The sequence below is a fragment of the Eufriesea mexicana genome, unplaced genomic scaffold, assembly GCF_001483705.2.
Source record: "Eufriesea mexicana isolate 0111107269 unplaced genomic scaffold, ASM148370v2 scaffold1247, whole genome shotgun sequence".
NCBI classification, from domain to species: Eukaryota; Metazoa; Arthropoda; class Insecta; order Hymenoptera; family Apidae; genus Eufriesea; species Eufriesea mexicana.
The window spans coordinates 144,328-171,472 of record NW_016909379.1 but is presented as its reverse complement, the minus strand read 5'-3'; the positions used below and the strand labels follow the sequence as shown (position 1 = coordinate 171,472).

Below are 27,145 nucleotides of genomic sequence, written 5' to 3'. Positions count from 1 at the left end.
TTAAGAAACAGAATTAAAGAAATAGGAAATTGAATATGTTTACACAAGATGCAAAAACATCATGCAAAAGGCAAGAACATCATTCAAATATAAAAATAATTTGCTACAATATAAATTATGATTTTTAGTGAATGAAGGTTGTGAAATGATAACTTGATGGAAGCAATGCAAATGATATGATAAGGTCTAAATGAACTGTAAAAATATACATATATACGTGACTATATGTGCTTTTAATGATATTCAAATATATTAAAATTATAACTACAAATTTGCAATATTTATTATAAATGTTGCACACTAATTACATCAAAAAATATCAAAAACGAATATAAAAAGAACGTAACAATACAAATTAGTAGAGGTTGAGGGGAAGGAAATTCAAGGAGAATTACTACAAATGCATGAATATAAAATAGAAATAATACATGCCAAATTAATAGCAAAGAATAGTAGAACTGAGCACATAACTGATTCAGAAGGAGTATGAGAGAGTGCACTGTTCTATTCAATATATAAATCAGGCCATACATCATTCAGTTCAACGTGTATACTCTGCAAGAATATTAAACCTCAGGCAAAAAATGAAGTACAACAGAGAAGTGATAACGAAATTGCGACTACAAAAGCCGACTTAATCAATAATTACTAACTGTATTTGTACCTTGAATGTGAATGACAATTTTATTTGTATCTATCAGGCCCTTTTTAAAACTTTATTGGAAGATCTGCTAAACGACTACCATCATTCAATCGACATGAAACGTAACTTACACTCTTGAGCTAGTATCTTTCTGATAATAGCCAAAGATGAAAATACCATGTACACTACCAATGTAATATGTACTTCAAGGCAATTGTATGTACACCAATAACGACAATATCGACATGCCACAGAGAGGCAACCAGCGAACTACAGAAAACTCTGCTACTGCCGAATTTTGTTTTATTTTTTTTTCGGATCAGTGTTGAACGACCGTAAGTACTTACATCAGGCATGTCTAGAATCTGGGAGCATATGCTTTGTATGGGATAAACGCCCATTGACAGAGCACGCGGTCCAGGACTGTGTGCACCCTACACCCATGACCATTAAATCCATCATCATTCCAGTAACGCAGCATGACACAAGACAACACAGAACCGTCAGTTATATTGGCATACAGCTTTGGTTCGACTTTACGTATCAAATGGGAATAAATATTATACGAAACACTGGTTAAAACCATCGGAGACACAGAGCATAACAGGAAACATCGGCCATAATTTTAAGTTTCTCGTCTAATGTCACACACAAAGTATAGAATATATGAATGGAATGCTCAACTCACTGTTAACCAGTGTAACCGATGTAATGATCTCAAAAAAGAAAATTAAATGATGTAATCAATGTGCTACGGAAGCATTGAAAATAATTAGTATATAAAATTAAAATATGTTCGTTTTGAACATTCGCTGTTTGATTTTTTTAATACAGATGTTACAACCAAACTGATACTGAACTGCAAATAGACTGGAATTTATGAAGCACGCTGCTGCATTCACTGATCGAAACTGATGTTGCGATTTGAAGCGTTTTCAACAGCTTTCCTTTCGCTTTTCAGCCTTAAGAGACAAGTTCGACCATCCTATCGATCAATGACAAGCAAACACATTTCGTGTAGCCTACCAGTAACAGTCACCATCTATATATTGAATTTGTCAACATTATTTTTCACATAATATGTATGTAGCAAAGAATGAAAGTTTTCGTCAGAATGTACAGATATATATTTCTTTTATTAATACATTTGATGTGTCATATTTGTGGAACACTGAAAGCCAGTGAAGACCTAATAAATGGAAGATACGAATTTCATTGGAAGAAATCTTTGCTATTCTCTATTGTTCAAAAAGGCAGTAACTGCAAGTGGATAGACGGTAACAGCAACAAAGCTGGCACGATAAGTGTAACAATGGGTGAGTATGAATGAATGTAACAGGTATAGTAGTTCAGGAACAGAGGGCAGAGCACATGAAACTAACAACACATTTCCCAAAAAGATAATTATACGATACCCTGTCTTTGTATTCACTCTTTCTGAAAACAAAGTGAATCATTGAACAGCTTTTGCATAATTTGCATTCTAATACCCTAAGAAACTATTGCTTAACCCATCATCTTTGAAAAATGACTACTTATATTATTCTACTGTAAGAAACATTAATCACGTAAACTATTAATACTAAACCTTTGAACCTGCAACATTTCTCACAAATAAGGAATCATTCGCAACATTTAAAGATAAAAATAATGGGCTCACATATATGTACATTATCTTATGAATATAATTTTATATTCTGAAAATAAGTGAAAGAATAACATTATTAACATGCCAATATCAAGTACTACAAAATTAACAGAGTATACTTCATAAGAATCGATCAGAAGGAGAAACAACCAGATAGAATGAAATAAAATCTTAGCATGTACGTGAGTCCATACTTTGTTGGAAACAACTTGTCAAATATTCGGTGTTTTACACCGATTTTAAGGAAAGAGGAGTACAGATAACATACTTCTCGTATCGTGAGCGTGTGCGACATCATCTGAATGTTGACTTGTGACTGGCTCGTCGGTAAATTGTCTGTGGATCGTGATCTAACCAATGATCTGGATCCTGTTAAGACGCTTCTACTTTTTAGAGACATTTCTGTGCGTAAAAATACCCTTGATATGTATGCTGAGCTAAGTCCACGTATTCCAAATGCGGTACGTAAAAATTTAGCTGACGTTACCTGCAAGTTTATGAAATGGGAAATTAATTTATTTATAATTAATATAATTGGTTATCATTATCTAGATGATTTTTATAAAGAGTGTTTAAACTAAGAAGTAGAAACTTTAACTTAGAAATTATCATTTTTTATTATTACTTTTAAAGAGCCAAATATTTCTTCAAGATTGATACTAAAATAAATTTTGACTCGTATTTAAATGAAAATGAAACAGATTCATTTGACTTATTATTTTCCATAAACAAGTACTGAGAAAGAGCTATAATTAGTGAGTTTCTTTGAATAGTATTGATGATGCACTGACAGCTAATGTGCTAAAGAATTTTGTACACTAATACCTACCGGTATTTGCCTGCAGAACTTCGAGAGAGCAGCGTCAATACCGTTCTTCGAAATTTCGTTCATCCATTCAGAGTTTTGCAATGATGAATGTTTATAGAATAATAAAACTATAGCCATTGCTACTCGATAGAAGACCTGAAACAAACAATGGTAAATTAACACTGGATCAAAAAGAATAATTTTGGTTCTTGTTTTGCAAACATATAAGATATTACATTCTAAAAAACACATTATGAACAGTCAACGTGCAAAAATGCACGCATCGAACCAATTTCTCACTGGCACACAGTCAACACTTGGATTTACCATTCACACTATTCCTGGAAGAACATTCCATATTATACATATCTTTTGCTCATCCTTGTTTTGAATCAACGCCAATAATACTTTTTTAATGTGCCATGAACACATATGATAAAAAAAGAGTGAAAATGTTTCAAGTTGATACCACTTGAATCTTGTAAATACAGACCTTGATGCCTTCATGAAGAAAACAATCCATAACCCTGACTAGATGCTGGAAGGGAAGAAGCTGCAGAATCCACCACATCCAATCCATGTAAATTCTTTCTGCTCTTGATCCAGAACAATGCCTTGCTAAATGTACTGCTGCTGATTTCTTGAATGTAAAATTACATCTCTATATATTTTTCAAAGTGCAACATATATCTGACTTAAATGTATAGATGTAATCATCTTTCTTCAAATACCAAAGATATCAAGATATTTTAATTTGAAGGAAAATATGTATTATTCAATATAAACCTTTAACAGGGAATTTTTAATACAGGAATTTTAATTTTGACATTAATTTTTCATATAAAGTCGTATATTTAAGTAAAATATCCATAGTAGAATGTATAAGAAGAACAGAATAAAATTTGCTGGTACCATATAAAAAATTAAAAGTGACATTGGAATCTCTGTAATAACAGGTTCTAAAAGAAACAAAAAATTGATGTTATATCGTATGACGTTTCTTCATTACTTTCATAACTTCTAAAAGCATGTTCTTTTATGTTTAGATTACTAAGCATCAGAAAATTCATGATTCATTCTTCAAACATTAAGAAATAATTTCATCTATACTTGTTCCGTTCTAGTCTGTTTAATGTAAAAATGATTTGCATTCACTGACAGCTATAACAACACCTATCATTCAGAAGACCATTTAAAAAGGAGGTTGAAGACATGGCTGCAGTTTCCTAGTAAACATTGTATCTATAAGTAAAATGAAGATCATTTCAAGCCAAACAGGCCAGAACGGTAGGAACATGATTCATCTTGGACAACTTGTACCTAATGTTTTACGTACCACGTGCTTCTTAGTAATTTGTTCTACAGTTTTCCAGGTAACCTCGTAGAGGAGCTTGGTTTGCGTAATGAACATCTTCTCTTTAGCTGCGACCAAGCTGGCCATACAATGATAACACTCCTCCTCTGCAACAGATGGAAAACGGTAATCTCGTGAACATTTCTGATTTCGGTCTATTAATAAAACTGGGATTCCATCCAACCGCGTGCCTAACATCTTAATTTATGCGAACAGGCAAGAAATTCGACTTACGGCACGCGATGTGAATTTCCATTGTACTGGTGGAACAAATGAGAGGAGGTTCTTGGAAAGCTCTCCCTTCTTTTATCATATATATATACCTAATCTCGAGGTGAACGATTATTTATTTATACACTCACCTGGCATAAAGTGAAGAAGAAGAGCCGTGATGGGATAGAGAGAAGGACTATAGGTGATATCGGGACAAGCATATCCTAGCACAGACACAACCCTGTCTGCAACGCTCCTGCCTTTTCTCGTCAGGTGGTACGACAGGCAATGAGTGCTGTCCACGAACGGCGGTAGCATGATTGATTTTTCCGGCAGCTCTGTAAACAAGTAATTCCATGCATTAGTCGTTGCTAAAAACAAATAAGTTGAATGGGAAGTCCGGAGAACCATTTGGTCTAATGAGAACCGATGACAAGTTGTCAGTAGTAGTATCTGATAATTTCGTAGACCTAAATAATGTATATTACATCAATATATTTTAATATTCTATGACATACTGCACCAGAGAATTATATGATTTTCAATCATGTATGAGGGTCGACAGGTTGTCATTGAAGAATGCTGTACCTTGAAAGCTTTCATTCTTGATTACACATAAACCCTTAGGGAATAATTATGCAGCCACTACATTTTGCATTTTGCAGTATTAACAATAAACTCTATTTAAGGAAGAATAAAAATTAATAAATCCGTATACGATATAGCAAAATATGACGAAGAATGTCATGGAATATTAATGTATCTAGTTTGAATTAATCGCTTAAAATGAAACTGGACTATTTTAAACTTTCTGGTCGTCGTATTTGTCTGTTTATAGCGGTAGAATTTCGTGCTTATTGACCATTTTTCGCATCAAGCGAGTAAAGGTGTTACATATCATCTTTTTCTAACAATAAATACACGTCTATGTGACGTGGTACACTACAATTCGAATATACGGACTCTACAGATCGCATATCAAATTTATGAAATCACGCGAACTCAAGATTAGCTTATGATGACTAAAGTAATGCTTTTATACACGCAGAAAGGAAATCTATTAAGCACGCAGTAAACATTGTTATTAATCTTTTAATTTCGAATTCATTGGCAGAAAAGGTAAATAAATCGGTAATAATTTTGCGTGAAATATAACATAGATTTACTGCGTGAAATATAACATTAACTCCGATGGAATTCAGTATAACAAAAAAAGGAAGAATGTTCAGATATATGAATTCTTTAAGGCGATGCCACGTATGTTTTCACATCCTGTAAAGTAACTAAACATTATAACGTAGAATAATAATATTGTAACTAATCGATATTCTACAAATATCGGTGACTATTAAAAAACAAATAGCACGAAAAGAATAATATATGACTGAAAACGACTGTAGAACCTTAAAGATGCATGGTATTTACATTGTAAAAGAGGAGTAACATACAGCTGTGGGAGAATTATAGGATGTTTTGAACTCTCGTTTTTGACCTAGCCAAAGAAAAGTTACTCTATATTTGAACATCAAAGAAAGCGAACCATTCTGAACGAGCCAGTAATTATAAACAGTTGGTTAGCGTGATGAAATCAATTCCAATGGCGATATACAAGTTACAGTTTTCATAACGTGAAACAAATATTTCAAAATGTTATAAATATTTGTAAAATATTTATGTGGTATTCATATCATAATCAGTAAGAATTCAACATTAAAAACTATTCGATAATTATCAGCTGATATATTTCTAGGTGATACAGAGGCAAAGAAAATTTTTGTTCAACAAAAATTGCATAATTTGAAGTGAACTGCTATCAGTAGCTCTGTTAGTTAATGTTGCGGTTTTCTTTTCTAATTTTATTTGCTGGAATATCACAGAAGCAATCACTTTTTGGTACGCTCATAAGATAATTATAGTCAACTTATTTCTGCAGAAAAATTCTAAGTCGACTTAACCCTCAAATAGAAGGGTTAAATACATGTTACGTAACAGATAAGATCCGGTTAAAGAAACAGGTAGAGCATACGCTTTATCTAACGAAAACATGCAACTGTACTTGGGTTTGCGCTAAGTTGATTTACTATAAAAGCTGCAAAATAAGTACACAGTTATTTAATTATAAATGTTATAGTAATTCAACTATTTTAGTACTTCAGTCGAGCAAGAAAGAAAAAAGTGATAAATCATTTTAAGCTTAGGTAATACGTTAAGTAAGAAATAAAAATAGATCAGATGGAAAAGAAAGAAAACCTTCTTACGTGAAACAGGATAACTTTTGCACAAATTTTAACCAAAAAACATTCTTGCTGTACGTGCAAGTTTCACATATCTAAATGCTAATAATACATATCTGTGTAGATAGATTTTCAGCACGTTATTATTAGAATGGCAAATAACTTTGTACAACTTCAAACTTTAATAACTCCTAGAAAACGCAACAAATTCTTGTGAATTTTCAAATGCACTACACATAATTGCAACTGTGTTAATCGGCTATTTAAAATCATTCGAATTTATGATTCCTGTAAGTATTACAGGTTTAGTTAGGTAGTATACAGGTTTATGATTCATCGTAGCAACATTTAATTTTGTTAAAATAGAAAAAGAAAAACGGAAAAATTATAAGAACTTTTCTATTAACTAATTATTCCACAGATAATTGTTTAAGTTACGAAAGATTTCCAAGAATTTTCCTGTGGATTGTCTTCACTAATGAACGATAAATATGTGCTGTAGTTTATTTGTTCCTTTATTACGAGACACTCGTTCTTAATCCCGAGTACATATACGAAATCTCAATATTAACCAAAGAATTTGGGATCACTTTTGTTGGAAGAGTTTTATTTCCATTCTTTTCTTCCAACATGTTTTACAACAGCTAATTACAAAGCGTTTATACTTCTTCCAAAGTTTATGGGCTTTCGCTTTGCTCCGATTCGTGTTACTATTTTTAAATAACTCCATTAATATTCACATGAACTTGGAGTCGTATTTAACATTTGACCTAATTTTAACAGTATAAACTTCTTTAAACGAATGTTACAATGATCTCCCTTTTTTAAATCGTAGAAATACCTCTTATCCCTCAAAATTGTGTAATCTTGTAATAAAATCCAAATTCCAAACTGGCTAGTATCAACAGACAGTGTGAACAGACAAACCAACTCTGGTCCTGTAATATTAAAATTCCGCCATAAGACTTGCAACAACCAGTTGTTATAGACAAACCTGTAGTTCCGAACACTTGATTGACCATGTCCCAATAGAATCCATCTAGCATGTTTTTGCCATGTGCGTGCTGATTGCAAAGGGCTGGCCACAATTGCGCCCTGATCCCGTTGTTCAATGGCCACGCGTTTTCCCTTATGATCAGCTTAGCCTCCCTCTTCCTGCCAGCCTGGAGAAGCGCGTTGACCTCGTTGAAGGTCTTCAGCGCTTGCTTCTTGCTGGTGGGCGACTCCGGCTGTATGACGATGTTCGTCGTGTCGACGTGCGGCGGGAATGCGTCGTCGACATCGACATCCGCCTCCTCCTCGAGTACCGGCAGCATATTCGGCAGATTGTCCGTCGAGGAGGGTGTCTGTGTGACTAACATCGCAGGCGGCGACTACGGCCTGAGATTCTTCATAATGCCGTTCCCCGTACGCTTTATTCTAGTATTTACGTCATGTCCTGGGATGTTTCAATTTTCATCTGAAATCAGGAGAAAATGAGGTGTAGTTCGTTTTGAGGTTATGAACAAATAGGATCTTCATTAATTTATAGATATTACGAATACAATAGAAGGTAAAATATCTTTTGGATTGGCTCGCGATTAAGGAAAAATAAATATCGCTTAATTCGGATTAACATTATGATTATTTTTTATTCCGATTAATTGGACAAATAATAATACGGGATATTTTGTTTCAGAAGCATGGAAGTGGAAAGAAGTTACAAGAAAAATTAAGTACCGATTCTACTACTTGGTCTTTTCAGAGGTATTTATTTTAAAAATAATTATTAAACATTGTTAGGTTAGATGGAACGTACATTGGTTAATGAAAATGTGCATGTATAAATAACAATTACTTATAAATAACGTTATTAAATGTTAAGCAGATTTTTTTTAATGCAATCATCTTAAATACTTAAAGAGGATTAGAGTCAATATTGAATTGCACATGTAATAATTAATAATTTAAATACATAATGAGTAAATAGATGTCTCTAATAAAAGTGTTAGTAGGTACTGTTATTTAATTATATTTGTTGATTAAGTTTTCAATGAATATAATTCTATTTACTTCGAGAAGAAGCCAAATACGTCACGCATACTTTATTAGAGATGGTATATAAAAATACCATGTTTTGATATCTATTTTTAAGTTTGCGCATTACTGAAGATGGAAAAGTTTTGGTATGCTTGATATTTACTTTAACAATTAATCGAATATTAATTGTTTTTATTTTTCAGTACATTCTTTTGCAGTTCTTTCTACTACATGGGTATTTCCAGAATTAATTACTATGACTGAGTGGAATTTGAATTATTTGCAATAAACTAGATTGATGCAGTTATTATATTCAGGAATTTTACAGTGAAGTATTTATATATTTTTCACGGTATTTATTATAATCTTTCCTCGTTTAATCATCATTTCGAGTATAATTGTACTGCATTCAAATTAATTCACTATTATGCGTTTCATTTCTCATATAGGCGCAGTGTGCACTGCTATACCGACGAATTCAGAACGATAAGCCAGCGATATATGAAGACATAAGTTGACGTAAACATAGAATGTTTGTTTCCCTTTGCTAGATGGCACTGTGCAGATAATCGAACGTTCGATTGAACAGTCTTCCACTGCATTTGCTATCTAAGTTACACCTTTTTTACAGAAAAGGTGTAAAAGCAATTTTTTAATTCAGTACTGAAACACTTATATACACACATATATCACCTGTTACAATTCTGTGGATGATTTTGCAATTGTGTAACTTTTTCGATTTTCTAATTATTTATGTTCACTTATGAAAATCGTTTTGCGACTCGAGTTCAAGACCGAACGACGACATACGTTTCCAAGAATCTTCCGTAAACATTCCCATAATAACCGCGACTGTAGTTAAACGTATCATCGCTTGGGTCGCGGTGCACTTAATCGCGCTAGCGCTCGTTCGAGCGAAAAGAGGAGCGAAAAAAATAAGGAGGGGAAGAATTATCTGAGCCAACGCATCTCTCGCGTTACCGTGTGTAATATGCTTTTCGTTGACGTCGATTTGCCGCGGTGCGCTGGTTACTTTGCAACCGAAATCAATTGTCCCCTGTAAAGATGCCAGCATAAACAAGACTCGCGACCAAGCGTCACTTCTCGTATTTCTAAACGATGACAACAATCGTTCGCTCGGAACTTTTTTATTTCTCCATTCATATGACTCAGTGAGAAAAACTTCACAGGTAAGAAATGAAACGAATTTTTATAATTTCTGTCATGAGAAATTCTCAAAGGTATAAGTTCATAATATTAAAAATATATATATAATAATATAAATTTATTAATCATACGTATCGAAATGAAAATTAATTGAAAGAATTATGCTGTAATAATATCCATTTTCAGTCAAATTTCGACATTACCGACAGTGATGCCAACATGAGGTGTAAAAATTACCGATACGGTCAGAACGAGAATCGAACGGTGTTAGTTGAAAAGCATGGTGGTAAAGTTCGATTTGCGCGGGACGGAAAGTGTCGATCAGACAATGACCTCGACAACGACATGTTTCTAAAGGAGTCAGCCAGCAAGAGACAATGGATATATAATATCGCCTATAATTAGCCTCGTTAAAGCTGTCTCTAATAATAAGCAAAGTAGCCAGATGCAAAACCGTGAGCGACGATAATCTGTCGGTTACTTAATGGTTATTAATAAAATGTGCGAGTTATCTTGCAGCCACAAACACGTTTAATGCTTATCAATACACCATGTGCGACTTGGGAACGTTACTGCACACAATCCGCAGATAGACTGTTCGGCAGATAAAGTCTTTTACGACGATGCTCGTTGTGCTTGGAGGCTGCGCGGCAAACGGAATTCCCTTATCAAGACATGTTTAACCCTTTGCGTACGGCACATGGAATTAACCTCGGTAAACAAATTACTAATGGTAAACAAACGTTGAAAAGTTCAAACAAAGTGGAATTTTTATATTTAGCAAACGCTTTAGAAGTATGGAACATGATAGTGAGACTTATTTCTAAGAGACAGTTATAGTACTTTCCTTTACAAATAATTAAGTCTATAAATATCTAGCATTCAGAAAAATTTTTGTTTATACAACAGAATGATTATAGTTTTCAACAAGTAACCAAGTATCAACCATATTAACAAAATTAACATGTTCATCATTCCACCGATCATTTCACTATATAATAAATTTATTACGTTAATTGTCTGAGAGAAACATTATTAACTCAATGAATTATTATATAATTAATATTCAATTAAAGTCTACTATAATATAATTAATATCTAAATAAAACCTATTCTTATTTTAGAGAAAGAAGGGTATGAAGAAAAAGGATGAAATCATTATGGCTCGGTAGTGTCTGTTTTCTGAAAAAGAAAATGCTCGTTTGATGCTGGTCGATTAATAATAACGAAACGCGACGCTGCAAAGTGTGCCGCATGAAACCAGACATCTATTAATATCAGCGTACGACAGTTTGGTGCGCGAAGAAAATTGCTCTCATAAGAAGACTAAAGCGGTTTGCATAAAATTTTACAATGAATTCGACGATTGGATTCCATTCTATGGGATGAACACACGCACGAGCAAAGGGGACTCGCGGTTGCCGCGGCAGATAAATATTATTGCAACTCTCAAGCGCTCGAACCACTTGATAGTATAAATATATCTCATCGGAGACGAGGGCAAACACGCGAATGCGCCAACGTTGCATTGTTGAATACGCTAAGCAAACAAGATCGGGCCTAGTACCGTGGTAACTGACAAATTTGCATAATTCCATTAACTCATGATATGCGGTGTTCGCTTCGTAATTCAACGTATGCCTCCTAGATGAAATCTTACTTTCGATTCTACGATGATCGCTGTCGAGTGCAACAATTATTGCACGGGACAATTGTCGACGCTGTTCCGAGTACTTAATTAGACTATGCAGGCTGTTGTTGCTCGATGACACATCTCTATTGGGTTTCTCTGCACGGATTCTCGTGGATTTCTGTTTGTTAACTGACTGACTAATATACGTATGGGAATACCAATGAAATGCGTATGATAAAGTAATGTCTGGTTATATGTTTTATCTTCTTGGATACTCTTTATATAGACTATTCAGAAAAAGGTATGACTAATTTGAATAAAACATATATCTATGTTTATTTCTCAGCTATAAAAATTTAACAAGAACTAGGAAAATTGAGAAATAATGAGTGAGAATATTTGTGGATTATTGTTTATATTTTCATGTTTATTTTTAATAAATATTATACATCCATAGGTTTGATACTGTCTTCTTCAAACACTTTGTACATGTAGGTCAGAGATAAAGGGAGGACTTATGGATTTAAAGATAGCATAAGAATCCTCATTTTTGTTCATAAAATATTCAGGATGTTAATAATCAGAGAAATAAATACGGAAAATACAGATTTTTATGAGAACTTTAAAAAATACATGTACTGTTCCGGTGATAAGAAATAACGCCGAGAACACTATTAATTAAATGGAAAACAGAATTAAACTACATCAAGAAATAAACTATAATTATTTGAAGATTGTCATAATCTTCGTTTAAAAAATTAGATAAAATTGTTCACACAATTTTATTTTATATATGAATTTAATTCTAACTATTCAATTTTAACGAGTACACGTGTACTCTAGAAAAGTCATATCTTCAAGTCATATCTTCTGTAAATTAATATTTTTACCAAAGCACGAATTTTAACCATTGGTATTAACAAATATAATCTCGATGATATCAAATTTTACTTATAAATCTGAGTGTATCGAATTGAGTATAGAATTTTTGCTAGTCAACTCGTATAATCTCAATTTATTTTGGCAAGATACACTGTTATTGTTTAACTTCTCAAACAAAAAGGTTTCATGAATGGTCAAATCATAATGTAGTAATAAATTTTTGTCTATTCTCGTTTCAATTTATAAGTATTTTATTTCAGTAGATAATGGCTACGAAGTATAAATCAAATCGTAACTCTCGGTAGATACGAGGATGAATGATTCACATAAATTTTCCGAACTATTCAACCAGATTGATTGCACTAGTCGGCTATTAAAAAGTCGTCAAATTTGTGCCTACGATTTATTACTAATTTTTTAATGAAATGTATAAATATTAAATCAGATAAGGACATGGACTAGTTCCAATATTTACTATTCACTTTTATGTCGTACAGTGTGTGATCTACTATCAATCTAAGCATAGTCGTACATTTCCTTAAATTGAATTTAATTACGCTCTATCTATTTATAAAGGGATAAATGATAAATATTTTGTTTGCATAGTAATTAAATGATATATAATCGTGAAGATAGTAATGATAGCCTTTGAAGTATTTATTGAAGAGTATTCCTTAGTATCTAGAAATATGAATTAATTTATTTCACAATTATAACTTATATGTACAACTCATACATATACAGAATAGTGCACATATACAGAACGACAAGGAATAATAATTCTCGAAAGATAGTTGATTTAACTGTAGCAAGTATGAAACATAAATAGCATACAAGTGTTTACCATATGAGCCAATTATTTTTCTTCGAGAAAGTTGTCGCGAGTCATAAATAGGTTTATAATAATTGATTGGAGGATGGTCTATCGAGCAAGAATTAGATAAGAAAGAACTTAGCTCAGCATTGTAACTCTTATGATTGCGTATTATTGTCCTATATGATCTTGTTTCTTATCATACAAAGATTATTGTAAGATCAGGCGGCCAGTTTCTAGATAATTCTTGGTATCAAGTTCATTGTAATATTTTTCTGCTGCACACAGGATTACATGCATGAAACAGGCATGAATACTCGAAGAAAGTATTTTAAGCTGCAGATATTTTAACACCCACCACTCGACTTTTTTGTTTATAAAGGATAAGAGTGAAACTATTTTTAAAATAACATTAAACACATCAATCCAGATACAACAAACATAACCTCACAATTTTTCCGTATAGATTACTTTAATATATGAAGAGTGCTTCTTGAGAATACATTTCAAATGTATTTCCAGGTAAATTAACTCACCAATTCCTAATATGTAATAAATCTGAAATGGTTGAAATCTCTTACTTGAACTTAACTATAGCTCATAAAACGTTTCCACATGGAATGCCTAAGATATTCATTTAGCAATGAATCCAGTAACCAATACACGTATTATATTAAATTGGAGCAATTTAAGAATTTCTTGAAAGTAACAGTAATTTTTCAGAATCTCCATCTGATTTGAAGCCAAACAGGTTAAGTGCAGCGTTCATTTAACGTACTTAGTATTATCATTGGAAAAGAACGTTCCTTAAATGACGTTGAACACGAGGCAATGAGGAACTACCACAGAAAATTAATGATAACCGGTTTTATAGCAGCCAGAAGAAGGTCGGTTCGATTACCAACTTGACCAACACCGGTTATCATCGAGATTTTTGTCAATCGATCCCCTTTTTGTACTCCATTGTTCCAAAGTTCTTACACTCCACGATACTGGTAATTTTATTCGACGATAATAAGATAAGATCTTGTCTCTCGATATTACGTAGAAATGACGCAATATATATGAACTTCTTCTTGCGTTGTTTACTGGAAAATCATTCCAATGATTTTATAACGAAGTAATTAATAACGAGAGATTATAATCAAGTTCCACATAGTTTGTTCTTTGTGGGTACAGTACAAATGACACTAAAAAAAAAAAAAAAAACATAGAGAAAAGATAAGCCAACTTTTATTTAAATATAAATAAGTTTTGATTTGAGATGCAATTCTGCTTAATCAAGAAACTATTTATATAACTTTCATATAAGTTATTGATCAATTAATGAATGCATTATATATTATATAACCAAACCTAAACTTACATATATGCAAAAGAGATTTTGTAATTTAGTCAGAACATTCAAGCATATTCAAGCATGTTATACATAACTTCCATTGATTTAGTAAAACTACTGTTGTTTGAACTAATGATATTTAAATAAAATACCATTTAAAGCATTATAATCTTAAATAACAATGGACGTAATGAATAATATTTTATTCTCTATCAAATATAAATTCTTGTTATCTTTTTGAGACTTTTCAAAAGATACATATATTTTTTTAGAAAAGATTAAAGTATCACGAAAATAATGAGCAGGCAAAATAATAATTGCATATTAATGGGAGACAATTCAAGAAAGAAACAAGCAGCGATTAACCAAGTCTGGCGAGAAATTTCGCGATTGCTGACGAGTGCCAAATATGCGTACGCGACTCGCTAATATCATCGTGTAGCCTTGATTCCAACGATCCACCAGAGTTATCATCTTATTCCCCTTCGGGATTCGCTGCATAATTCATGGGCTCGCCAACCGATCTCTCACCGCCACGCCGGGACGGTCGAGCAGATATTGCGATTAACCTTTTTTTTGTGCGAACTGGGACACGCGTCGGGAAACTGGCATTGATCGATCATACGATTTCTGAGCTAAAGAAGAAACTTAAAAGTGTAAGATACGATGGAAGTACGAGAAATTTGTTAAGATTTAATATCGAGAAAAGTAATTTCTGTATAATTATTAATAGTATTGATGACAATATACTATTACAGAACTACTTGTAAAATATTTAAGCCATACAAATAAATTCCAAGTGAATGATATATTTAAAGAAAATATTCTCAATAAAAGATTTTAAGTAACCACTTAAAAGAATACTGATAAAACAGCAACAAAAATAACAGTACAGTCATAATACAGGTTAATTATACGTAAGACATATTTCATAAAATGAAGTATTCAATCAGTGAAAAACTCAAAAAATAGAATTGTTAGATAAAACAATAGAAATAATAGAAAATCTGCAGCTAAACATCGTATGAAGAGTTTCAAAGCAAACGTAGCTTAATTAGCGTTAAGTTAAACTCATTATTCCTGAGTGCTATTGTAATGTGCAACAATAGGGTCTCATGGTTTTGGCCGATAATGTCTAGCAGGCGTCGTTGTTCAGAAATGATCCTGTAATTGTCAATTTTCTAGAATCTTTGCGGTTGTCGGCTACAACACTTCGTTGAACGGAACGTGCAATTACTTCATTAGCGCTTGATTAACGAATAATTCGTGTTACTTGCGAACTTTTCGCCAGAGTTTTCTGGAGATCTACGAACGATTTACAAACATTCCTTAGTTTCCTTTGAACAACCTAAGAGAATCAATAATTTGTTTCTATAATATATAAGATGATACGTATCATAAAAGATTAGTAATTATTTATAATTGAATCTGATATTTAGTCTACACGAAATATTAGTCATTCATTATTTATTATTATTGAATATCGTTCTCATAATGACATTATTTACCAGAGACCAAATACTATTTATATAGAAATTAAACAAATTATAGATTATAAAATTTCAAAATATACGAAAAAATTGAAGTTATGGAGGAAATGTTTTAATCAATTTCAATTGTCAAAATAAGATAATATTTAATTCATAGATCTTTTCATGAGAATTCAATATAAAACAGTCACCTATGATCCCAAACTCAAAATCGTCAAGTTGAAAGTCGATCATCTATCATGAAAGCTGGTGATATAAGATATACGTATATCTAGCTTTTCTTCGTTCTGTCTTCGTAATCTTGAGTTGTCATACGTGATAGGTCGTTGAACTCATCTTTAACATCGTTGTCACTTCAAAGAACGCTAAAGAAAAAGCAAGTTGATTTTGAACATCTTTATACTAAATATAGGTACAATACAATTTTCTACTTATATTCATACAATAATATTCATTCCGTAATTTGAAATAAAAGATCCTATAGTCATCTCAAATGAGGTTAGGAGCTTTCAGCAAATACCCTGTATTCAACATTGTTTGATCACACACACAACCCAAACAACCAAATGCCATAAAGCAGCAATCGTGCCTAATAAAACTTCAGCAAATAATCTCTGAAGTAGACCAGATGAGGACGAAGCTTTTATCATAAAACACCGTATTGTAACATAATATAGCAGACCACTCATTCTGGATTTGACAATATTGATTGTATTTCCTAGAATATCCCTTACTATATTCTTTCTTCCTATACTTGCTTCACTATATTAAACCTGTCTACAGCTCACAGCGAACAGTTCCCCCACCCTAACTCTGCCGTGGTGGAACCACGATCCCGAACCTGCGTTTGTGTAGAGAGGCATAGGCACATGGCAAAACGTGACAAATATCGACGTTTCTCGCGAATATGATTAGATACCTTCCGTTGCTTTAAATTTTAGATCATACCCTTCGCGTCGTCGCTAGAGGGCGCTGCGGTAGACTATGCACACACAGTCAGTAAATAAACTTATATATGTACTACACTTCCCCAGACCGAGTCGTAACGCGTATGGACATATTTCGCCACAGTAAAATAATCAATTTATATCAAAAGAAAAATTTGTATTTTCCACTTCATGACAATAAGTAAGAATTATTAATACCTTCTCGACACAATACATCAAAGTAATCAATTAATATAAAAGAAAAAATTTGTATCAATCTTAGGTAAAAGAAAGGATATAAAATCAAAGCTTTCACGATAAAACGTATAAATCATCACAATCGAATCATACTGTTAGATTTCTGTTTAGAGTGCAATATTTATCTGCTATCTTGAATTAAAGTAGGAAAATTAATATATATACGTGTTAAACATGTGAAGACAAATCACGTTGGTTACTTTGCATGAATCACTCTGCTCAACATATCGCAATAATAAATTTCCACCCAGAATGTTATATCGATTAACGGACTTGAATCGAAGACGAATCGTCAGCAGAGAAACAAAGAAACGAGTGGATACGAAATGAAATATCACGTTATGATGATAAATGAAAATCGTGGAACAAAGTCGTGGATAATTGGATCGAGTTCATCGATACCTCGAAACTGGAGCTCGAAATCTTTCCTTTAACGCGCTAGGCACGCATCAGAAGACTCGTTCTCTATGGCATCGGTCCAAATCACATGACACCAGGTGCGCTCGCTATATCCAAGTATTTTTTCTCTGTCTCACGCGACATCGCGCTATTTTAATGAGATGTATCCGTCTGGTATAGGCGTGTAGTTATTTTCATGCTTTTCATATGCCAGTATCGCTACACTTGATAAAAGTTGATTTTATTCTCTGATAAAAGTGGGATTAAAGAAAGGTAAGCGATTTACCCAGATTCGTAATCTTACATTTTGCACACACTGTAATTTCTCTGTTACTTTCAGAAAGTGGAATAATATTCATTTATACCCAAAAGGCCATTCTTTTTTACGCGCTCTTTTTAATTAATTCTTAAATGACAAACTACACCAATGTTCTATTCCTACGTAAGTATTTTTATATAAATACGTACACTGAAAAATTATATATAACTAAAAACGACCTTTACAAAAATTGTTGCTATTTTATTCATATTTTTTGTCATTATTTATTATGAAATTATACTTTATTATCTTATATTAATATCGCAATCGTCGCGTATATATTTATTCAAAATACAAATATAATTCACTTTCTATCACTTGAAAAAAAGAAAAAAGAAAAACGAAAATAAAGAATAAAATATGTTTACGCTTTGCATCTTTCAAAATCATCACGTAACGCATTCCAATTTCCGTCACGTAATTCCATTTAATCAATCTCATAAATTTGTCAAAGCAAAATGACATTGGCCTAAATCCCTCTCACGTAGAGGGGCTCGATCCCATATTCCGGTTTTCGGTGTCGATGATCGATTACACAGGCCATTGGTCGGTTGATGCCACGATAACCGGTCGGTCAGCTGTTTGTCTTGGATTGGTTTTTGGCGTGTAATCGGTGAGCATCATACGGTTTATTGGATTTTTAATCGATAGTCGCGTGCAAATAGGACTCGCGGATATGTTACGTTTACGAGCAAGCTATAATTACACGACCGTCCCGTGTTTAATGAAATGCAGGCGAATTGGCAGCATTGTGCAATAACTCACGGACACCGATGCTAACAGGAAGAGAAGCGTTTGAAGTTGAACGCGTTCTGCTCGCTGTGAGGTTTATTTGCTACAACAGAAACTGGAGAGAACAGATATATGGAAGGGAATTAGTCCAACTGGACAACGTCGTCCAGGATTATAGAGGTAATAAAATATCATTAAAAATATTGATTTTATTCAAAATACTTTTTAATCATACGTTCTTTTTTTTCTTTTTAGGTTTGGAAATTATTAGAGATATCAGTTCCATAATTCATTTTGGAACTTTGTATGAATGAGATTAAAAGTGAAAGTATTCAAAGAAATTATTTTCTTCGGTATGAATTTAAATTCGATTCGCTTTTTAACAACTAGAAAACGTATAAATTAGTAGTATCTGACATTTGCAAACAATAAATTCTCATATTTAATACAGTTAATTTATTCCTGGCATTCTTATCTAAAAGCAAGTAATCAATTTAATTGTTTATTTCTTAAGAGATTAGTTTTTTGAAGCCAAAACGTAAATTAGTATCTATGGAAATAGTTGTAATGCGAATTGAGATAAATATTTAATTATATCCATTTCTTATTCTTTTTTTTTTTTTTTATTCAAACTGAATTTGCAAAATATTCTCTTTGAAGTAACTAGTGAACTAGTATAAAAACCGTCACGGCATTATCGGCCAGACAGAAATAGATATATATTATATTGAGATACTCAAATAAAAATGTTAAATTATTGTAATTCATTCCAAATAGATACACAAATTACTTCATCTTAAGTATGAATGACGTACTCAACAAATAATGCTCGAATTATAATATTCAATGCAGTATAGGCAATTGGTACAATTTATTCGGTTAAAAAAAAAGAAAGTAAAGATGAATAATGCATTATCAATATAATTTCATGATTTTTATGTATTTACCTGAAGAAACGAGATTTGGAATAAAATATGTATAAACTTATACAAATGAATGAAAGATTACGAAGGCTAATTAAATTAATCATAAAATTATAGGAAATTATGAAAATTACTATTTTCCTCAACTCACTATTTCATGATTATTTTAATTACTTCATTATTACTACCATAATTGTATACTCGAGTATGTCATTTTCAATGTTCTATTATACATGTCAATATTTCCAGCACGTAACGTTCCCTCATTACATACTTTGTACACTATTGCCTAAGAGAGAAGCAAAAAAATTAGGAAACTACTTCTTAGCAAACTGGAGATAAGAACTGTGCTCTATCAAGTTCTTTTTACGTTCACTATACTATTACAAACTAATTAAATTAAAAGGTAAACCATTGCACCGGCAGGCACTCATGCTTCTTACCGTTTAATTTCAACATTGCAAGTGATCATCGTGATCACGGTGTGTGCAGGTAATTATAAAGCAAACATCGTGGAAACGTAATTGCAGCGTGAAAGTAAATCCGTTCCCATTAGCGGTCTATTAGAAAGCGAACGCATGAATCCTTCTTTGTGCATCGGAACAACGGAATTTTTCAACTGAGAATTATCCGTTTATCCCACTTAATGAATTAAAAAATAAATTAAAATAAATTTATTATAAATTATAATATATAAATTTAATTAAATATAGATACAGAATCTTTTACCATTTATTTTCAAGAAAAGAGACTTTAAATACACGTTTCATTAAATTTACATAAAAATCAAATTTAATGCATTTCATTTAGATCTAAGATTCTATATCTTAAATATAATAACATTTACAAATTTTAGATGTATGTATTCTGGATAACAAGTTGTATAATATTGTGTAATATTTCACTTCGTAAACCAACAAAGGACAAAATGTGAATAATAACAATTATTTGTTTAGAATATTTATGATTACACAAGACATTATTGATCATCAACTGTACTGCTTGATCTGTTGATAAACAAGAATCAAGTGCACTAAAATAGCTCATGCAATCCGCTTTAGCGAATCATTAAAAGTAATATAGGATATAAAAATAGCAGCAGGTGATGAAACAGAAATTAAGTTATGCTAAAGGAATCAATATTCTACGCAGGTATTAAAATATTTTGGATGTATCAAAGCATTCTACTAAGATCAAAGATGGTAATTAATATTTTAAACATCTTTTTTAAATTCTTAATTAAATTATAAATTAATTCTTAATTGATTAGACTCGTCACTCTCTAGTATACCTTGCCAATAGCTTGAGCTTGATAGCTTATTTATTCAAGGATCACCTGTTTTCTATGCATCGTTAGGTTTCCATTATGTGCACATCGTGTTTTATTTGCATCTATAAGGACTAAAACTATTCTCATTATAAGGTGTGTAAATTAATTCGGTGCCATTTTAAACGAAACTCAACTTTTACTTGAACTTCACATAATACAAACTTAATTGTCAAAACTTCATTATTCTTCGTTATTCGATTATCTCTGCTGAAATTACGTAAATGCAGTTGGCGTTTCTTTGAAACGAAATATTTTTTTTGGCGTGTCTTAAAATATGAAAATATTTATAGAGAACAGGAGAAAAATACGATAAAGTCGCATTCTTAATTTTTTTGCAAGAGAACAATGTTGAACAATGTTCAATACTCTGTCAATCAATCCCATACTAACAAAACATATTTTTATTTGGTTTTAGACACTAAGTAATATCTTCCTTCCAACCCATTGGACGTTTAAAAGATACTAATTGTCATAATATTGGCTGCTGGCTTTTTTGAGGAATTTGGCAGATTTATGATCTGTTTTTGAACGGCACATAATCTTATATATTTTTGAACCTAACAAATTGTACCCAGGTATAATTTAATCATTATAAATATAATTATAAACATAAATATTACAAAAATAATTGCAAGTACAATTACAGATATGTTTCTCATAAAATGTAAAAGTACAACACAATGAACTCGCCATTCAACTTAATTCTGCGCCAAAAAAATTTCTGCCTGAGAAATCATTGATGTAACAAGTTAAAAGATCACGTAATGGAAAAGAATCTCAGAAATGAAATTTTTTCTCGAACGTAAGTATGACATCACACCGGCCATTCGTTTGCTAATTTATGTGAATGCAGACTGTATGTGTATGTTCATATTATTTGTTTTTATATCCTCTGTTAGTTCTGTCAATGATACCAAGGAGAGAAAGAAGGACAAAAATCTGGGAAATGCGAGATACTTGTGTACTTTGTTCGAAGAAAAAAGAATCAAGAATTAGCTTTTATGTAAGTGAGGAGTTCTGAAAAAGGAAACTGGTTCGAACTTACTACAAAAATAAGGTACAAGATTTAATCGAAATACATTATACTGATTGAGCATGGTCATGATATTAATTATACTTTCCTTCTAGTCGAATTGCAGAAAGAATCGCCTTATAGAACGCCATTAATATTTATTATTTTCTTCACGAGTGATTGTCAAAACACCAAATAATCATTTCATCGAACAACTCCAATTATTTGAGGTCTAATAACTATAGGTATATCTCTACTAAGTATTGAGAAACATCGAATAATATTAAGTATAAGGTGAGTCATATAAATTAAATAGAGTTAAAATAGAGCGAAGTAAAAAGTTAAGGATTCTTTACTGAGGATGGTGAAAAATTAATTAACATAAAACTTAAAATCTGTTTTCTTAAAGTAAAATAATTTTTTCCAGAATTAAATAAAATATAATTTGAAATAACTATGTCTTTTGACAACAAATTAAGTGAAAATGCAGGAAATGATTTTGAAATTTGTTAATTTAAAAAGTATAAGAAAAAGTATAGTATCATGATAGAAGGTTATCACTAGTATCAATAGAAAATTGTAGAAAACTATATTTCCTCTTTCACAAGAGGTGTTTGATATGTCCTCCTTTCACTTGAATACAATATTAGCATGTATAAATTATGAGTCGATCTACATATGTATGTTTTCAAATATTTCTATCCTGTCTCACGTTCTCTAAGACATACATATACATTTTCCATTCATTGTTGCAATTCAACTTTATCATTGCTTGTGGATGAGTAAATTAAATTGATTAGGTATTCTTACAAGGAGTTACATACAAATTACATTTTATATTAAGTGTATTGACTTTAGAGTTTATGTTGATTAAATATCTATTATTTTTCCTGGTAAGTGTCATAGCTCTTAAATACGTGGCCTTTTCGACGTTCTAACATCTGTATGTCTTACAAAATAGAATACTAGATTATAGAACAGAATTTCATAATTAACTACGTATTAAAAATTTCAATTTTGATGTACCAAATTCACGAGTCACTTAAACTCAAATTACTCAGTATCTTTATTCTTATAATTATCCTCGTTCAATTCCTACCGTATTATCTGCAATTTATTAAGAACTCCATCGAAGTTTGACGACATTTTGAAAACATTCTTGTTATATTATTAAAGCTAAAAGGATAAAACAGGTATGCACTAAGTACCTACAACGACAAAAAAAAACTGCGTTTATGATAGCAATGGCGGTAATAAAATTCGGATTTATCGATTCGATTTTAATGGACGAGATGTCTGCGTTTTTATACAGTACATTCGAATGGGTTGTATCCCGTGAATTTTCAAGTGGAATTTTTCGAATTATTTCTTACGTACAAGCAACTTCAGATGCTCGAGTGGCAATCGAATTCGCTTGAATATTCAAGAGTTTGGCTCTGATCGGATATCCAGTTTCCACAGGGAAATTCATGACATTTGGGTCACCGATTTGGCTCAAAGTTTGCTTATATTAGTTAATGCACACCGTGTATAATAATACACTATAGTCATATCTGAACTCGTTCATTCCGTGCTACTTTTTACTCGAAGATTCATTATATTTTGAAATATGTGCGATGCAAAGCGAATGAATAAATGAATAAATTTTAAATATAAATTTCGAGGGCTAATAAAAACGAAATTCAACGAAAATGGTAAGGAAAGAACAACGTGTTATGAGAGAAAATTTTTATTTCAATAACTCCAATTTTTATAGTTATAATTTTAAAAATAATAGTAATTAATCTTTGGCATATTAACATTTTTATGATACTGATAATATATACAGCTGAATAAAAAAGTAAAAAATAACGACACAATTAATATAACATCATGTATTAGGTTAGGACGTGGCTGATATGGTTCAAGGTCTCGCTTCAGTTACAATAAAAAGCGTTTGGTCCATAATATTCGCAAAAGTACACACAGTTGAAAGGATTAGACGAACCAGCTGCGCAAAATTTGCGAACAACTCGGATTTCATCGTGGCTGTACATAGTTACAACGTACAGCATATTAGAATCGCTTACGGTCGCGATTTCCGGAAGAATGTGTACAACGAACAAAAGTCCTACGTCGGTAAAACAGTAGAGACTACGAGACAATTCGTAACGGATATCCCGCGAGTCAAAGCGAGACGTTACCCATTTTGACCACGATGTAAATATTACGTACCACACGTGCACCGCGTGTGGGAGTATTTACACGCGACTCTGATTGATCAAGCAACGGACTCGATGGCTTTTTTCTTTTAAGGCTCACGACGAATGGCCGCATCGGTTATAAGAAGCCAGATATTTTTGCCCGATTCCCGCGGCGTAATATCGACCTCGTTTTCTTTGGTTGGTGATTATAGGCACGATAAAAATTGCTTGCCGAATAAATGATAGAAACGGTTCTGAATGAATTAGCTGTACCGACAGATACACGATCTCGAAAGTTTCCAAGTTTTCGTACGATAAAATTAACTAAAATATTAATTGGGTTAACGGTTTAAAATAAAACAGCGATAACGGGGAAAATAACGTTAAAACAAGTGGAGAAAATAAGATAAAGATAAATGGAAATAAATAAACGGAACTGAGAAAATTAATTAGGTCAGTGATTAAGAATAAAGAGTTCTGTGGTATTCGTAGAATTTAAACGTAACTTCTAGTATTAGCTCGTTTTCAGAGTTATTCTTTACCGTAAACAATACGGATAATGAATTAAGGTGAAAATGATATAAAAATACTACTTACATCAAATATTATCTATGCTTTTTAAAATATTCGAATGATGATTCTAGTGTTATTAATAAATTCATCATAATATTCCAAAGTTTAAAATTTATTTCAAATGGATACAGAACCTAGCTATTACCACTTCGTTTCTTTTGATAAATGTACCATGTATAAACATAAATATAAATCAAACATTTGTGACTTTATTTCCGATTAACATCGACATTATCGGCTGAGTATACAACTTTTGCAATATTTTTTTTATTACGCAACATAATACCATATCGTTGAAAAACATTTGTTCCGTAATAATCGCTTCTGCACTAGAAACGATGTTTGCAACGTTCATTTCTGCCATCGATCAATTCATTACAATTAAGTTTTATCGCCAAACGTGACGGAATTACATCATCGAGCGTAATTACTCATTTTTCTTGCTACCGTCTATCAATAAGTTGCATTGTTTTTTTTTCTTCTGCTTTTCGACGGGTATCACTCCATTCCAGTATTTACTTCATGATATTTATGATATTTACTGGAGCCTATGCCTGACGTTATCCAAGAATTCATTACAATTAATCTTTTACTTTTATATATATCTTTCTCAGTAAATACAACAAAATTCTTTATGTGATCATGGTCTTCATTCGTTAACTATATATATATGAATTATTTATCTGCCTACACTTCGTTTCTCTCCTCCTGAATATTTAATTTACTGAGTCAACGATACTTAATTTCATGACCTGTATTCAAATCGAGAAAAATAAGAAAAGATGAAAATTATAGAAATATATCTTCTGAAAAATTCAAACCTGTATCTTTTATACTAGATATAAAATTTCTAATACTGAGTAATGCATAAATTCAATTGTTAAAATGTTATGAAACTGCTTCGCTTAAAACGTTTCTCCAATTATCTGATTACTCCACTTGCAATTTTAATAACTCCATGCTCTACGAAATAACAACAAAAAGAACAGTGAAAATACAATCTATTATGCTCTATGCATTGTATTTTAAAATCGAGATTATACGTGGATTTCTTCCTTACAATTTTAAGCCTCTAAGCATCCTGTTCGCTATAACAGTTCACAATTCCTTACATCTTGATTACTCGTAAAATTAATTTTGCATAACCTGTTTCAATGGAAATGAGTAGATAACTACATATATGGTTCTTCTAGTTATTATCTCAACTGCTTTCAGTCACATCAAACAATTAGCAGCTCTTTTCATCACGTTATCACGATGACAATTGCCTCAACGAATATTTTACATTAAACTTATAACCCATCCTGCAACATGACAGTTACATATGTAGTTATTTTTTAAATATTATTTCGTACGTTTAATGGTTTACTCTATGTTTCATTTTATTATTATGCCGTTGCATTACCAGCAAGTAATCCATTTATAGTAGTTATTAATCCTTGTCCATCAGAATGACAAATTGTAATCACTGCAAACTTTCTCTTTCCACGAGCAAAGAAATTATAAGGACATTCCCTAGGACGAAGTACCTATCCTCTTTTAACCTCTCCAGTACGACAAAATTAAACATCGTGAAACGCCGTGATGTCTACCTTCCATTCTTTGCCGTTATTATGCACAGTATTGCTTTTTTTAATCAAGTTATTCCTTGTTCATTATGGTAATAGATAAGTGAGTGTCGCTACTATGCATTTATAATAACCAATTTAATATTACCTTGCCAACGGTTCTATTGCTCGTATATTTTATAATACGTACGTATTATATTGTGATAGTGCACTGTAATTACCATTTATATGTAGTGGTAGTTTCAACACCCGCTATAATGATTATTCATATATCCACGACAAGGTTACGAATAGTCAATATTCCGGTATGTAGTAACAAAAGGGTTAATAGCAACGGTCAATGGCAACCGTGACTGACGCGTCAAACTTCGAATGCATCTCTCGAAGGGTAACGGTTTATGGCACAGCAGTGAGCCCCTTCTCCCTTTCCCGTTTTAGTCCCCTACCTCGCACCAGGCCTGTAAGAAAAAGGAGTTCAAAGAGGTATTAACAGATCTAATATTACTTCCTGCATTTTCTATCCCGGTCTTAAACTTTGCTTGCACATAAAGCTTGTATAGTACTGGTAATCCACTTGTAAACAGCAGTATTATTCCGTGAGTCGATGATAACTAACGTACGATTGCTTAGTGTGCCAGTTGACTACAGAACAACCTGGAATTTTCCTTAATTTAGGAG

General features: G+C 32.1%; 1 protein-coding gene across 2 annotated transcripts in view; it reads right to left on the bottom strand.

Moving 5' to 3' along the window:
• Nucleotides 1–27,145, bottom strand: part of sky (GTPase-activating protein skywalker) — a 50,023-nt gene that overhangs the window by 4,148 nt on the left and 18,730 nt on the right. The window contains exons 2-8 of one of the 2 annotated variants that reach the window (XM_017900472.1): nt 7,895–8,359; nt 4,816–5,004; nt 4,436–4,560; nt 3,593–3,739; nt 3,121–3,255; nt 2,560–2,778; nt 991–1,077 (exon numbers count right to left, since the gene is read on the bottom strand). In XM_017900472.1, the coding sequence (XP_017755961.1) occupies nt 991–1,077; nt 2,560–2,778; nt 3,121–3,255; nt 3,593–3,739; nt 4,436–4,560; nt 4,816–5,004; nt 7,895–8,261 (1,269 nt within the window). In that variant the 5' untranslated portion in view covers nt 8,262–8,359. The remainder of the gene's footprint in view (nt 1–990; nt 1,078–2,559; nt 2,779–3,120; nt 3,256–3,592; nt 3,740–4,435; nt 4,561–4,815; nt 5,005–7,894; nt 8,360–27,145) is intronic. The other variant, XM_017900473.1, reaches the window with a different exon arrangement.